The sequence below is a fragment of the Mastacembelus armatus genome, chromosome 20 (assembly GCF_900324485.2).
Source record: "Mastacembelus armatus chromosome 20, fMasArm1.2, whole genome shotgun sequence".
NCBI classification, from domain to species: Eukaryota; Metazoa; Chordata; class Actinopteri; order Synbranchiformes; family Mastacembelidae; genus Mastacembelus; species Mastacembelus armatus.
In genome coordinates this window covers 8,395,205-8,408,089 of record NC_046652.1, presented here as the reverse complement: position 1 = coordinate 8,408,089, position 12,885 = coordinate 8,395,205, and the positions used below count along the sequence as shown (strand labels likewise).

At 40.3% G+C, this 12,885-nt stretch overlaps 1 protein-coding gene across 2 annotated transcripts in view; it reads right to left on the bottom strand.

The window, feature by feature from the left end:
- map3k22 (mitogen-activated protein kinase kinase kinase 22) overlaps positions 1-10,887 on the bottom strand; it is a 31,283-nt gene extending 20,396 nt beyond the window's left edge. Inside the window, exons 1-3 of one of the 2 annotated variants that reach the window (XM_026291806.1) lie at positions 10,556-10,887; positions 2,947-3,030; positions 2,358-2,402 (exon numbers count right to left, since the gene is read on the bottom strand). In XM_026291806.1, coding sequence (XP_026147591.1) covers positions 2,358-2,402; positions 2,947-2,965 — 64 coding nt within the window. In that variant the 5' untranslated portion in view covers positions 2,966-3,030; positions 10,556-10,887. Of the gene's footprint in view, positions 1-2,357; positions 2,403-2,946; positions 3,031-10,555 lie in introns of those variants that run through there. The other variant, XM_026291807.1, reaches the window with a different exon arrangement.
- Positions 10,888-12,885: the final 1,998 nt, after the last annotated feature.

Below are 12,885 nucleotides of genomic sequence, written 5' to 3'. Positions count from 1 at the left end.
ACTGTGTAAAAGTTTGTTTTCTTATTCATGACTGCCTTTTGTTTATTTTTTCTGAAATCTTTAATCCTTTAGTCAACAGAATGCCAACTGCATTTTCCATAGCCCAGTCCAATTTATAGTTATATAAAAAAGAAAAGTTTTAAATTGCCTGAAAGGAAGTGCTTTAAAGTAATATTTTCGATTTCATTATATAAAATGCTCCATTATGTCACTGTCACTAAAAATGTCATTGAAAGTCCATGAAATAAATGTCCAGAAGATAAATTAAAAACTATCGCCAATTTAATTTAATGCAATTAACTTTTGCAAGAAATAATTAACAACTGCCTCCATCTTGATTTCTCATTATCACAGTGTCCCTCTTTGGTGACAAGTGCTGTTTTAGTCCTGCCTCTACAGGCTCAGAGCTCCAGACAACCCTGCACTTGCAGTCAAGGATACAAAACAAACAAAAGAGGGCTGCATGTGTGTGTATCTGTGTGTCTCTTTGTGTGTGTTTGAGGCACATTCTACAACCTATGGATAATAGCAGAGAGGAGGGTTGGTTGGCAAAGGGGACAGTGAGACTGTGAGAAATGCGTGGTGGTGCACAGACCCAGCTGTGATGGCTGCCTAAAATTGAAGTTATTACATCAGTCAGGCCAAGCCAAGGCCAGTCAAGGTTAACCACCAGCGCAGTGGAAAGCAACCAGCTCACACACCAGCCACACATCCCTGCCAGAGGCTACCTCACAAACCAACTACAGGAACTTTAGGAGTCTCCTGTACACGTGACTCAAACTGACTGATGTGTCCTGGTATGTGTATATCTTGGGATAATGGAGTTCAATGTCTTTTTCTTGAGTGAAATGTGACTAGCATAAATAAAGGGGGAATTCCAGGAAGCTCAGCAGTGAAAGCAACATTACACAATGGAAACTGATTGCTGGGAATTGCATCATCACTCCACATCTTTCTTTTTTTATCCTCGGACTAAAGCTGAGAAGAGAGAAAGTGGCAGTCGGTGAAATAAAGTAGGAACTCCAGTTCAAGACAGTTTAAATAAAACGAGTTATTCTCCTGTAGCTGTAAGCCCAAACAGTCAGGGGTTCCCAGAAACTGCTTAAAAAGTTAGGACCAAGGGCATATACTGACTTTAAGAAGCTATTGTTGCAACGTGCAAGCTAACAAAGTATGTGCACAGGCCAGTGAGACAGCGACTGTGAGTGTGTGAGCCAGGCTGCCTGAATGAAGACATTGAGGGGATTTCCTGGTGCCGAGAGAAACATCATGGCAAAGGCATCCGGCAGGATTAGCAGCTGGAGCCAAATGTGTCCTCACTCTTCAGTAACCATGGCAGCACAGGCCTACATACGCACACACACTAAGATACAATCACAGCAACTATACTAAGCAAGGGACAAACTATCACATGTTAAACTATCACATGTTGCTGTTTGTTGAAACGGTGCTAATTTAACATCTATTGGCTAGTGTCTCATTGCCTATAGTTAATCCTTCACTAAGAATAACAACTCTGATGTAATGCAGGGTATTGTGGGTGTGTGACAATAGCTGTGCAATTAATGTTTGTTCAAGGTCTATGGCGAAAGTCTCACTGGCAAATATGTGTAAATATTTCCATTCAATATCTGAAGGCTTCGACTTTCCTTCTCTCAGCCTGTGTACGCTTCTATTATCACTATAATATAGTGGAAATCCATTAAAGAGAGCTTTGTGTATAATAACATTTTGGGAGATATGCTCATTTCTTTTTGCTGAGGGCTATTTACTCTCATGCCTACTCGTTAAGTATATCCTAGTTTAGCAAATACACCGAAAACAGTGTGAAAGGGCAAGTCAAGTTTTCTGCAAAATCTAAAAACACAACTACCAACATCTCTAAACTCACACCAGAAAAAAATGGAACACTGCAATTTACGTACTCACAAAGCAGATATCTCTAGAGGTCTGGCTGTCTATAAAACCTTCTGGCTAGGAAGCTAGCAAACTGGGAACACTCTAGCACTGGTCAGTCAAACAGCTCGATGAATTTCATTTTCTTCCCGCTGCAATTTCTTCTCAAGACTGTTTGTAATTTAATTCAATAAAAAAGGTTATCAAAAACAGAATAAAGGTTTTCTAAGCTAGTCCTTCTGCTAATTGTCAGTGCACTTCTGAATAGAGCCAAGCAATGTTAGCTTCTAAGCTCTTTTCCTTACTTCTAGCCTTTATGCTAAGCTAAGCTAAACACATTGTGGCTTTACCTTTTGCCTAAAAGCACAGACACAGTGCTAATTGATAATTTCATCTATCTTGGCTAAATATAGCAAACTTTTTTTTTTCTTCTGGTGTTTCACTTGAGAGAATTTATTTACCTTGTGAGTTCCTGTGCTGTCCGGGTCCATTTTGGAGACCTTCATCTGGTTAAAAAAAGGAAAGATGGAAAAGACACCCGTAAATTAAAACGCAACACGCATATGCAAATACACCACGAGTGTCTATTGTTACAGTGGTATTACTGTATTATTGTACTGTAGGAACAAAATGTGTGTGTCTGGAAGGGTGGGGGTGGGAGATGATTGTGTAGTGGTGTCTATTTTTGCATGTGAGTGCATGCAGGCCTATTATATGCAATTATAAATAACACAAACTACAGTAGAACTGTGTGTATGCTTTGAGCGCCCAAGAGAAAAACGCATGCACGAGAAAAACGCGTGCACAAACCTTTATGTGAATAAAGTCAAACATTTCCTTAAACAACAATGTAAATACATCAAAACAAGTTTGTACCAAATGGGCCATTTGGAGCTGTTAACATATTTCTCACACTTTTCCTCTCGTGCGTTATTTTTCTCCATACTGTTCCTGCCAGAGGAAGTGTGAGACGTGTTTATGTTTCCCAGTAATCGTGCATGTTTCTATAGGTGCCTACTGCACAGCAACATGATTTCAAATACTACTCACCCATGTTTACTGTCATCATCAGGAAGTGACCCTGCTGAACTTGAGCTCAGAGCGCAACTTCTCTCTGCAAGCAACAACTTCACCCTGAGAGCAAACCACAAAAACAACACATTTTCAACATCCAAGAATGGTGCCATTTTCCTCCAATTTTGGGCACACAATATTTTTGTGATTGCACGAAAACAGGATGCAGGAGGCAGTTTCAAGCCGCTTTTTCTCTCACATTAGTGTCGCGACTTCAGTTATTTGTTAATCTTTATTTGGCTAAGGATCTCTTGATCTTGACATATCGTTTTATGAAAACTCTGGCAGGCAAACAACACGACAGCCAGGAGTTGCGTTTAATGCTGGTAACTCAGTCCATTTAAATCCTGTGAATGCCCTGAGAACCACAGGCAGCAGTGAAGGAATTCATTTGTGTTTGATGATGGAGGAGGCTCATGCCCTTAAGAGCTCAAGGTGCAGCAGCGAGGTAGGTGTGCGTATTTGTCTAACCACCTGCTTCAAGGAAAGGCCATGAGAACTTCAAAGACAAAGCCAGACAAGTCTTTCTACTGATTATAGTAAGTGAAGTGTGTTTCATTTCAGATTACAGCTCAATTAAATTATTATTTTTATTAAAGATGATGACTACATCTTATAGTAGGCAATTCCACACACATTCACACATACACAAACACAGAATTGTGTCTTCCTATAGTTATGACATTCACTGACCTTAACCTTTAACCTTCACAACTGTATAAACCTAACCCTTAGTCCGACTCTAACCCTTACTCAAAACTGAACTCTGGCCTTTGGTGTTGTGAGGACCACACCAAAGCAACCACACCAAACACAATGCATTAAAACATACACTGTGGGAAACATGAACAAAAACATAATAGGAATGGAGAACAAGCTGCAGTGCAGTACGATGTGATATTATAATGTATGTGGTAGTTATACAGCAACAATTACAGAGCCATATAAGGCTGACCTAAGGGGAACTGTAAGTTTCAGACAGACAAAATGTTTTTTTTTTTTTTTTTTTTTTAAATGGTACAGAGCTGACTTTAAGACTATTTAAAGCTATTGTTTCCATATTTGCAGAACATAAACTGCAGACAACTAGAGAACATAGACTAAAGCTTAAATGTAACAATAGCACATGCATACTGCAACTCAACAGATCAAGGTGTCATGTCTTATGCTTATCTATCCAAAGTTTTCCCACTGCACCTACTGTTAATCACCAAGTCAGATAGTATAGGTAAAACCTTCACGTGTATTAAATTTATTAAGGGTATGTTTATATGAATTTAACTTTTCCACTTTAGGACGAATACACAACTTCTTTGAAATGATACCTCTTCACACTTTTAATTGCAAAATAATAATAAAAGAGATCATTTGTATCAGATCAGAAAAAAAGAGGACGTAGGAAAGCACCACATCTGCAAAATTATAGCATGTCTATACCTCTTCCTTATGCATGGACCAATAAAACCAACACAAAAAAAACAGTACTTGATTGGGATGCTATAACACTTTATCAGGCATTAGGGGCTAGGAATTTTAAAGATACCATGTTACTTTTATCTAAAAGGGTTTTACAGGTTATTACCTAATAATCATTAATAATAGTTGCTTGCTGCTGTACACACAGCAACACTGCATCAGTTGTGAGAGGCAACAGACTCATATGCCCTGCAGTTCTCAAAGAAAGAGAAAACAATGAATACAAAAAAGAAATATTAATTACTATGAGAGTAAATAAACTTTTTGTGCAGACTGTGGGAGTCTGAGAATCATGCCAAATTTTTGGAAAGACTAAAGAGGCTCCAGAGAGATGAACTGTAACCATTTTTTTCTTAAAGCAACATTCACTTTTTGTTTGGCTATCCCCAGTGTCCATGTTGCATGTGCTCTTTTATTTTTACAGTGCACGCCGACTGCGTGTCTACAGTGGGTGATATCTCTTTTACATCCTGAGGGGCAGAGACACCAGGTGCCAGCAGAGCTTGTTCATGGGAACAGGGATCACACTGCTCTCAGTGGCAAAATCAGAACAGACTCGACTGGAAAGCTAAAACCACAATACATAAATATGAAGCCTGAGCAAAAACTATTGTGTTCTTCATATTTCTCACAATATGAGCAATTCATGTGGACTTATACTACAAAAAGAGCAACAACCTACCAATTACATGCAGTTTTTGTAGTACAACTAATATGTGGTGGCAGAGCGTGAGGAGCAGAGGGAAACACATGAAAGAGATGAAGAACAGCCACAAGACAGGTGGGTCTCCTAACACCACTTCCCCAGTGAGTTGATGCTACACACAAACACACACATGCAAATACTGGAACAGAACAGCCGCTGTCCTGTCCAACCAAGTCACCAGATGGCCCATCTGTTTCTCCCCTCTGCCCAGCATGATGCAAGAGTACTGGTGCCCACTGATCACCAGCCCAATTCTCCACACACGTCTTGGCAGATAGGCAACGTGACAGCCCGTTTGTTAAAGATCAAATGCTAATCGCACTCATTCTTGTTGTTCTGCTGCCACATGTCCTCCAAGAGAAGACTGTCTGTTCTCTGCCACATCATTTGAGAGGAAAATACTTCAAAAGCGCTGCACATGCAGACGTGCTTCAAAACGCGTCATTGTCAGCCCAATATTTCACTGGCAGAGATCTCTTCTTTATCCCAGTTATGAGCACTGTGCTGAAATGACTGAGGAAGTTCATTAAAAAGAGAACAGCAGAGGATGGGATTTTAGACAAAGGGCTGTCAGGAACTGTCTGACCCAGACACTGCAGATCCACGTTCCTCAAATCTCACTCAGCAATTTTGTTTTTGTTGGAACGATCGAAGAGGAATCGCAGCGAAGACTATGGAGGCAAGCACATGTATGCATGAGCACATATACACTAACCTCTTTCAGCTGCGTTGCATTACTGTCTAACCAAATAAACAGTGACTATAGATCTCTGAGGGTAACTCAGCTCTGCAGCTGCCTGGTGGCCTGAACAGTATGACCTCATGTCTAACGTCACTCCTGCGGAGACCCAAAGAAATCACCATTTCAGGAGGTCAACTTCCAAACTTTGTAACATGCTTTTAGGCCTCTCGGTGGGTTTCCTCCCATTAGCATAAAGACTGAACTGAAGCTTTGGCATTTCACAAATTGTCAGACTTTTTCTCTAAGTACAAATCTTGTAAATTTGATGTCGATTTTTATTTACCAAGTCTACACTGATTTTTGTTAGATTACTTTTGCATCCCATTAAATACAGTTTGATGTGAGTCATGGCTGACCTAAATGATGTTCAAGAAATAATATAATACTCACATCATGTACTTGACGTCCACTGTGATTCTGATGGCATAAACATTTTATAGAAGTTAAATGAAGCAAATGAATATGTCCATATTGGTTTGTGGTGTGATGTGATGTGCTAGTGATATAAATACAAAACTACCATAATGCTTCTTCAACAACTAAAACCCAAGTACTACTGGTGTGCTAACACTGACTGATAATGTGCCCTGGTGAATGTTACATGGACAGTAAAAACGCAAATCTTTTGATCGGTTGCGTAATGTATCACAGGTCTGACATCATGGAGAAATGGTGAGCTGGTCACAATACTCGGCAGGCCGTCTGAATTGCACCATGGGCAGGAAGTGAAGGGTGATTAGTGATCCACAGATATTTAGGTGATTTACACTTTTTAAAAGGTCAGCAGGGTGTCCTGTCCACTGAAAGCTTGCCAAGACATGTTGTGGCCACACCACATGAGTCAGAAAGGCTATGCAGGCTAATTCTGGGAAATAAGACAATGCTGTATGTCCTCTTGCACACTTAGCAGGCTGAAGGTTTTGTATGCAGACACATGCTTGGAGGACTTCTGGGTGATGGCAGGAGAATGTCACTTCATGTGGGGACTCGGCGCTCAGTGCTCATAACCTTGGCTCCTCTTTGCTTTGTCTCACAAGAGTTATTGCTGAGAAGGGATCCAGGCTCTTCAGTGCAACACAAGGTTTAACAATGCTTTCATACAACACAGTAAGAGGATTCTTCCGTTCATCTGGCACTAAGTCTGTGTTTTATGTCCAATAAAGCAATTTCTCTTTTCATATAACGACATTATTTACACATTAATACATTTTGTTTCGACTGAAGGTACATGATCAATTACAGTAGGGGAACTGATCTAGAGTGGCAGTCACTCTGTGTAACTAAATGATTTATTCTCAATATCCATTAAGGCTCTAAATGTCATTAAGATGAATTGAGAGAAAAAAATAATGAATAATAAATTATAATAATTAGGAGTAGGTTATAGTCTTACAAGGCTGCTAGCGTGACCATAGGCTCCAAATCTCGTTTTAAGGAGACTTTAAAAAACTATTTTACAGAAAGCATGCAATATTCTGCAAGTACGGCGTAAAAAGTGCCTTATTAATCATTTTGCCCATAGATTTTTATCAACAGGCCAAATTTTAAAAATATTCCGGTTTGGTTTTTTTGGTGTAAAATCATGATTTTCTTTTATCTTGATAAAAGATTAAAATGATTCACTGATCATAACTTTAAGTACTGGTTTCATCCCTCTGGTTCTGAACCAATCGAGTGAAGTAGCAGTACTCTGTTGGTATATTCAGGTCCCAAAGGGGCATAAGAATCAAGGAGCTGGGTGTATGACATTAACTCTGTCCACAAGTGCCAATCAGACTCCAGTGTAAGAGGATCCACTTCAGTAAAAGTGATGGCTCTATTAGCTCCGAGATAAGTAGGGCTGCCTGCTAATCACACAGCAACCACAACACACCGGCTCAAAATAGCCAGATGAAGGAGTATTCCTCCTAATGTCCACTATACATCCACTCACTGGATCACTAGAAAAGTGAAGTAAGCTGTCTTTTCCATTATGCTGAGATATGCTATTACAAGCGCATTCATTCATTCATTGTGTTTATCCACCTGCATGCATGCCTAGAGAGACAGCTCAAAGACCAAAACCCATTTCATGAGACATGAAACGTCAAACAGATGTGGTTCTGGAAGAGGCAAGAGAGTATTTCTGCTTTGCCACCATGGGATTTATGCATGAAGAGTGTCTCAGTTGTGGACTTTTGATACTCAAGAGGCTCAGTGAGCATGAGAGTGAAAAATCCAAAGGCAATTTTATGATTTCATTTTAAAAGTCCCCAGTCAGTTTCATTTCACAGCTCTGCAAGAAGTGCAAACGGGCCTCACTTCTTATCATATTTGAACACAAGAGCAACAGTAGACATCAGAAACAAAGATGCCTGACCAGCTGAGGCATTCTATGCACACAAACCTCTTCATTGTTGTTTTATGCCCTAGTCTAGCTCTATGTTGTCTAACCGGTTGTCCTTGCACACTCAGGCTCTGTTGCCACTGATGGCATTGTCCTTATGGTCAGACAAGCCATACAGACAAAGCTCAATCAGGACAACTTCCTCTTGTTTCTGGAGAGGAGGGGGTGGACCTCACTGCACTTTCACAGATAAAGACAAGCAACCCAGACTGACTTTGGAAAGTAGTCAGGTCCTTCCATTTTCTCCACATTTTGTGCTGCTATAGGCTTAATTTAAAATTGATCAAAGTTGCAGAGAAGCTGCAAAGTTATAGCCTTTATATCATAGCAATAGCATGTAATAATATTAACAAAATCCAAAACTGAACTTTACAAAAAGCCAAAATTTGACATACCTAAGCAGAAACTTAACTCTGTAACACACCTAACCACCACTGTCATGCCTTATTGCTTTACGTCACCTCGGGTGTGCCGAAACCAGCCAAGCACACCTGTATTTGTGCAGTATTAATTCGTCTATACAAACAAGCTCTGTCACATTGTTTGGGAAGTGTGTTAAAACTGTGATTTTAAGGTTAATCCGCAGTATTTTCACAGAGAATCTGGGCTCAGCTGGGTCCCTAAAAGGTATTCAGACTCTCTGCTGCAGCATTTTCTAGGAAACTGTAAAAAGTGAATACTTTCCAAAACCACTTTCAGTGGAACCCAACCCGTCTGTGGTCTGACGAAAGACCTAAAAATGACACATTATAATATTCAGCATCTACTAATACAGCGTCACACTACGTATGAAGGTAACACACTCCCACTTATTTGTTTTATTTTTTGAGTGTAACCAGGGAACATGTCTTTAAGGGAGAAAAGTCAGTCTGTCTACAGGTCTATGAGTCACAGTAACCTTTGACCCCCAGCGCTCTGGTCAGTGGGTGTCTGGGAAGCGATCAGGCTTTTTAGTGAACTTACAATAGCATGACTTCGCACTCCTCACAGACAGACGTGTGTGGGGGAGAAGAGGTCACCTTGCTTAAAAAAAAACTAATATACCACAAAGAACTTAGCTCATGAGTTGGCTGCTGGTAAATATAGGCTGCATTAGTAAGCTCTGCGTCATAGACATGTTGTCAAATACTCCTATCAAGACTTAGGAGATGGTTTATCAAAATCTTTCATCAGAACAACATGAAACACATCACCTGTAAAGCTGAAAGTCAAATGGTAAAACTTGTACCAGACCCTGATATTGTTTTTAACCTGTTGCTTCTGTCTCTGATGGGCATTTTTCACTGTGACATCCAGCTCCTTTATCAGGGTTGATTGTTTGATTACTTTGCTAGAGTCACACCAAACATATCTGTGGGCGGTTCCCACTTGACAGTTTTCCTCTCCCTCTAATTGTATTCCAGAGCCCACAGGGCATGCCAGAATCGTGATAAACTCATCCACGAGTTTGCTGCTCAGACCTCGACGAGTGCAGTGCATACTGATTTGATTTGATGAACAGATGGCCTTACTAAAATCTAATTTCGTGGTTTCTCTTACAGGTCTGGATGAAGCTCACCGTCCTCCTCGTCACTTTTAACCTATAACATCCTCAGTATGGCCCTAAGATCATATGGAAATACTTAGAAATAAGCAGGGACCATAGGAGGCCTGCTGGGTAGAAGAACAAGAGGCATGTGGAGGAGTTTTTAGGACAAGGAGAGAGGAGCTCGCCTTTCAAGAAAAACACAGGTTGAACTGAACACTGTGAATTACAGAGGGCTAGAAAAGTGACAGCAGAGAAAAATGGAAAGAGTGAATGAATGAGTCCACAGGAATGGGATGACAATGTCTTTCCAGAAACCACTTACCTCTTGAGACATGCGCAAATACGCCATTTATCATTATTAAAATAAAGTTAAGACACTTCTGCATCCAAAATAGCCACATAATGTCCAAATGAAACACTTTATAGCAGTAAACTGAAGATCTTTAAGCAAATCATGTTTCCATGTAACCTTAAACCTTAAAGCAAACTACTGTGTCTGTAGAGGTTTATTACAGAAAACTGAATTAAATGGAATCAACACTTGCACTGAAACCTAAATAACAGTCTCCACTTGCAAGAAGGTCAGTGAAGTTGCTATCAGTAAACACAGACCACATGAATGGGGCTTTCCACAACATAAATCTACAAATACAGCGGCATTTCTTTTCCTAAAAACAGGAAATAACAGTGTAAAAGCATCGATCTCACTATCTGGCACCAAACAAATGCAGGCTGGCTTCTTCTTACCTTGTTATCTAAGTGACTGCATGATCCGCAGGACGTATGGAGACGTGCTTGTTATAGACTGAGTTATCGCAAATGAACGACAGGAGGAGCAGAAAAATCAAAAATCAAAAAAGATGCAGGAAAAAATCCCCCCCCCCCCAAGTCAGATGGTATCCGGAAACTGCGCTCTGTACTGAATCGCAGAAATTACAAAGTGTATTCAAGCATTAAAATCTCTCCTTGTCCCATGTGCATAATCCAGAGCTGACAGTCGAGCAGCGGCGAGATGCGTTTCACTGAAAAGTTTTTTCAGCCTGTGCAGTGCTCCTCTCCACACACACACGCACACACATTCACACACGCACACACACACACGCGAGCAAACCTCTGACGACACCAACGACGTCAGCTCCAGGAAGTGGTGACGCTCTCTGGCGTCCACCCGCGGGGCGTACCGCCCCCCTGTGGACACTTGGGACAGGTGCAACATCTGACCCACAGGTCTGCTTTCTTTTCTGCAAAGTTCAAATCGTTAGATGACGCTGGAAATCCTCACACATCTATTCACCAATGAGACTGCCATATAACTGCCAAGGATAAAGAATCAATCCTATATTTTTTTTAAAAAAAAGCACAACACAGAAAAACTAAAAGACCAGAGAAACACTGGAGATCAATATTATATGTTATCATTGGAAAGAAAGTTAACATTCATTAGTCAGTGTGTCTTGTTTTTATTAACAGGTCATACTTGTTTTATCTGTTCAAACACAAGGAACAGAACCATTAAAATATGGCAACATGTGACTTTAAGGCCCCTTATTTATTTTTTGTGAGCAGTACAGAAACATTGGTGCACTATAATGAATTTATAATATCATCGAGGCAGGTAGAAGCTGTTGTATAAACAGATCGTAAATGGTAGCCCAATGTAGTATAACTCAGTTGTACTAGTACTACTACTACTACTACTAATAATAATAATAATAATAAATAATAATGCATCTTCCTTTAAAAAGTTATATTACCGACCAGTGCTTTTTTTAATTGGCTTTATTAAACTACTCTTATAGCTGTTTCCAGCTACATTATAGTATTATATAAATCATTTACAAGATGTTTTGAGAGTGTTTTTAGAACTTTTAGTACTCTGTGATACATGCACATATAAAGTAGTATATATATATTTTCACAGTCTTGGATTTACTAAGTAAAGACCATCAGACCAAAACAAAAGCCTTTTAGAGAGTAACCAACATGACAAAGTTGCTGGCGGTCTGTGAACACATACAGTATGCATACTGAAAGTTAAAAGAGTCACATGATGAGACAGTCTCAGTCACTCACAGTGTTTCTGACTGCTCTGTCTTGATCCCAGTGGGCTTCTAGTACCTGCATTCAGTCAATAGACTGGAGCCAGTCTTGGTCACAGACACTATTAAACATAACAGGGAAAAAATAATATGCTCAGTAGTTATTACAAGTGATCCATCCATCCATTTTCTATACCCGCTTATTCCTTAACCGGGGTTACAGGGATCTGCTGGAGCCTATCCCAGCTCTCTTCGGGTGAAAGGCAGGGGTCCACCCTGGGCAGGTCACCAGTACACCCTGGACAGGTCACCAAAATTTACACCCTTAACAGTGTCTACAGGAGTGACAAGGGACCTTGGCCTTGTCTGTTGGTAAGACACCGATAAACATTGTGACATTCAGATACATAATTTCTGGCAACATGCTGTGATCAATCAGCAGGCATGTCAACATGAGCTCCAGACTAATGGATAGTAACAATGAAATAGGCCAAACAAATGCAGCATATTATATGTCAGGGGAACTGAATGTAGTATGGGTAATGCCATGACGCATCTTAACAGTCTCATCAGACTGCTGAACCATTGCATTGCAAGCCCTGTACCAAAATTACCATTTCCATTATTCATAATGGACACTAAAAGAAGAACCCTGGGCCGTCCAGTGTCCCTTTTTCCGCATATTAGACCAGACAATCAGAATAACAAATGCTCCGCTGACCTTGGCCCTAGAATTGCACAGATTAGTTCCACACAGCACAGTTGTGTTGTGATCAGACATGCCCTTGCTCTGTGTAAGACTGCTAGAGTGCAATGAATATCAATTGGATATTTGCATCTCTCTGTGGATTTGCATTTCTTACAAATGCCTGTACTGCTGTAGATGAACACCTCAGGCAGCTGTTATGAACAGTCACAGCCTGTTTGTGTGAGCCTGGTATTACTTACATTGCGGGGACCAAAACCTGTCGATACACACAGTGGGGGGACGTGGTCTTTCCTATGAGGACCAGTTGCTGGTTTCCACCATCTAAATCA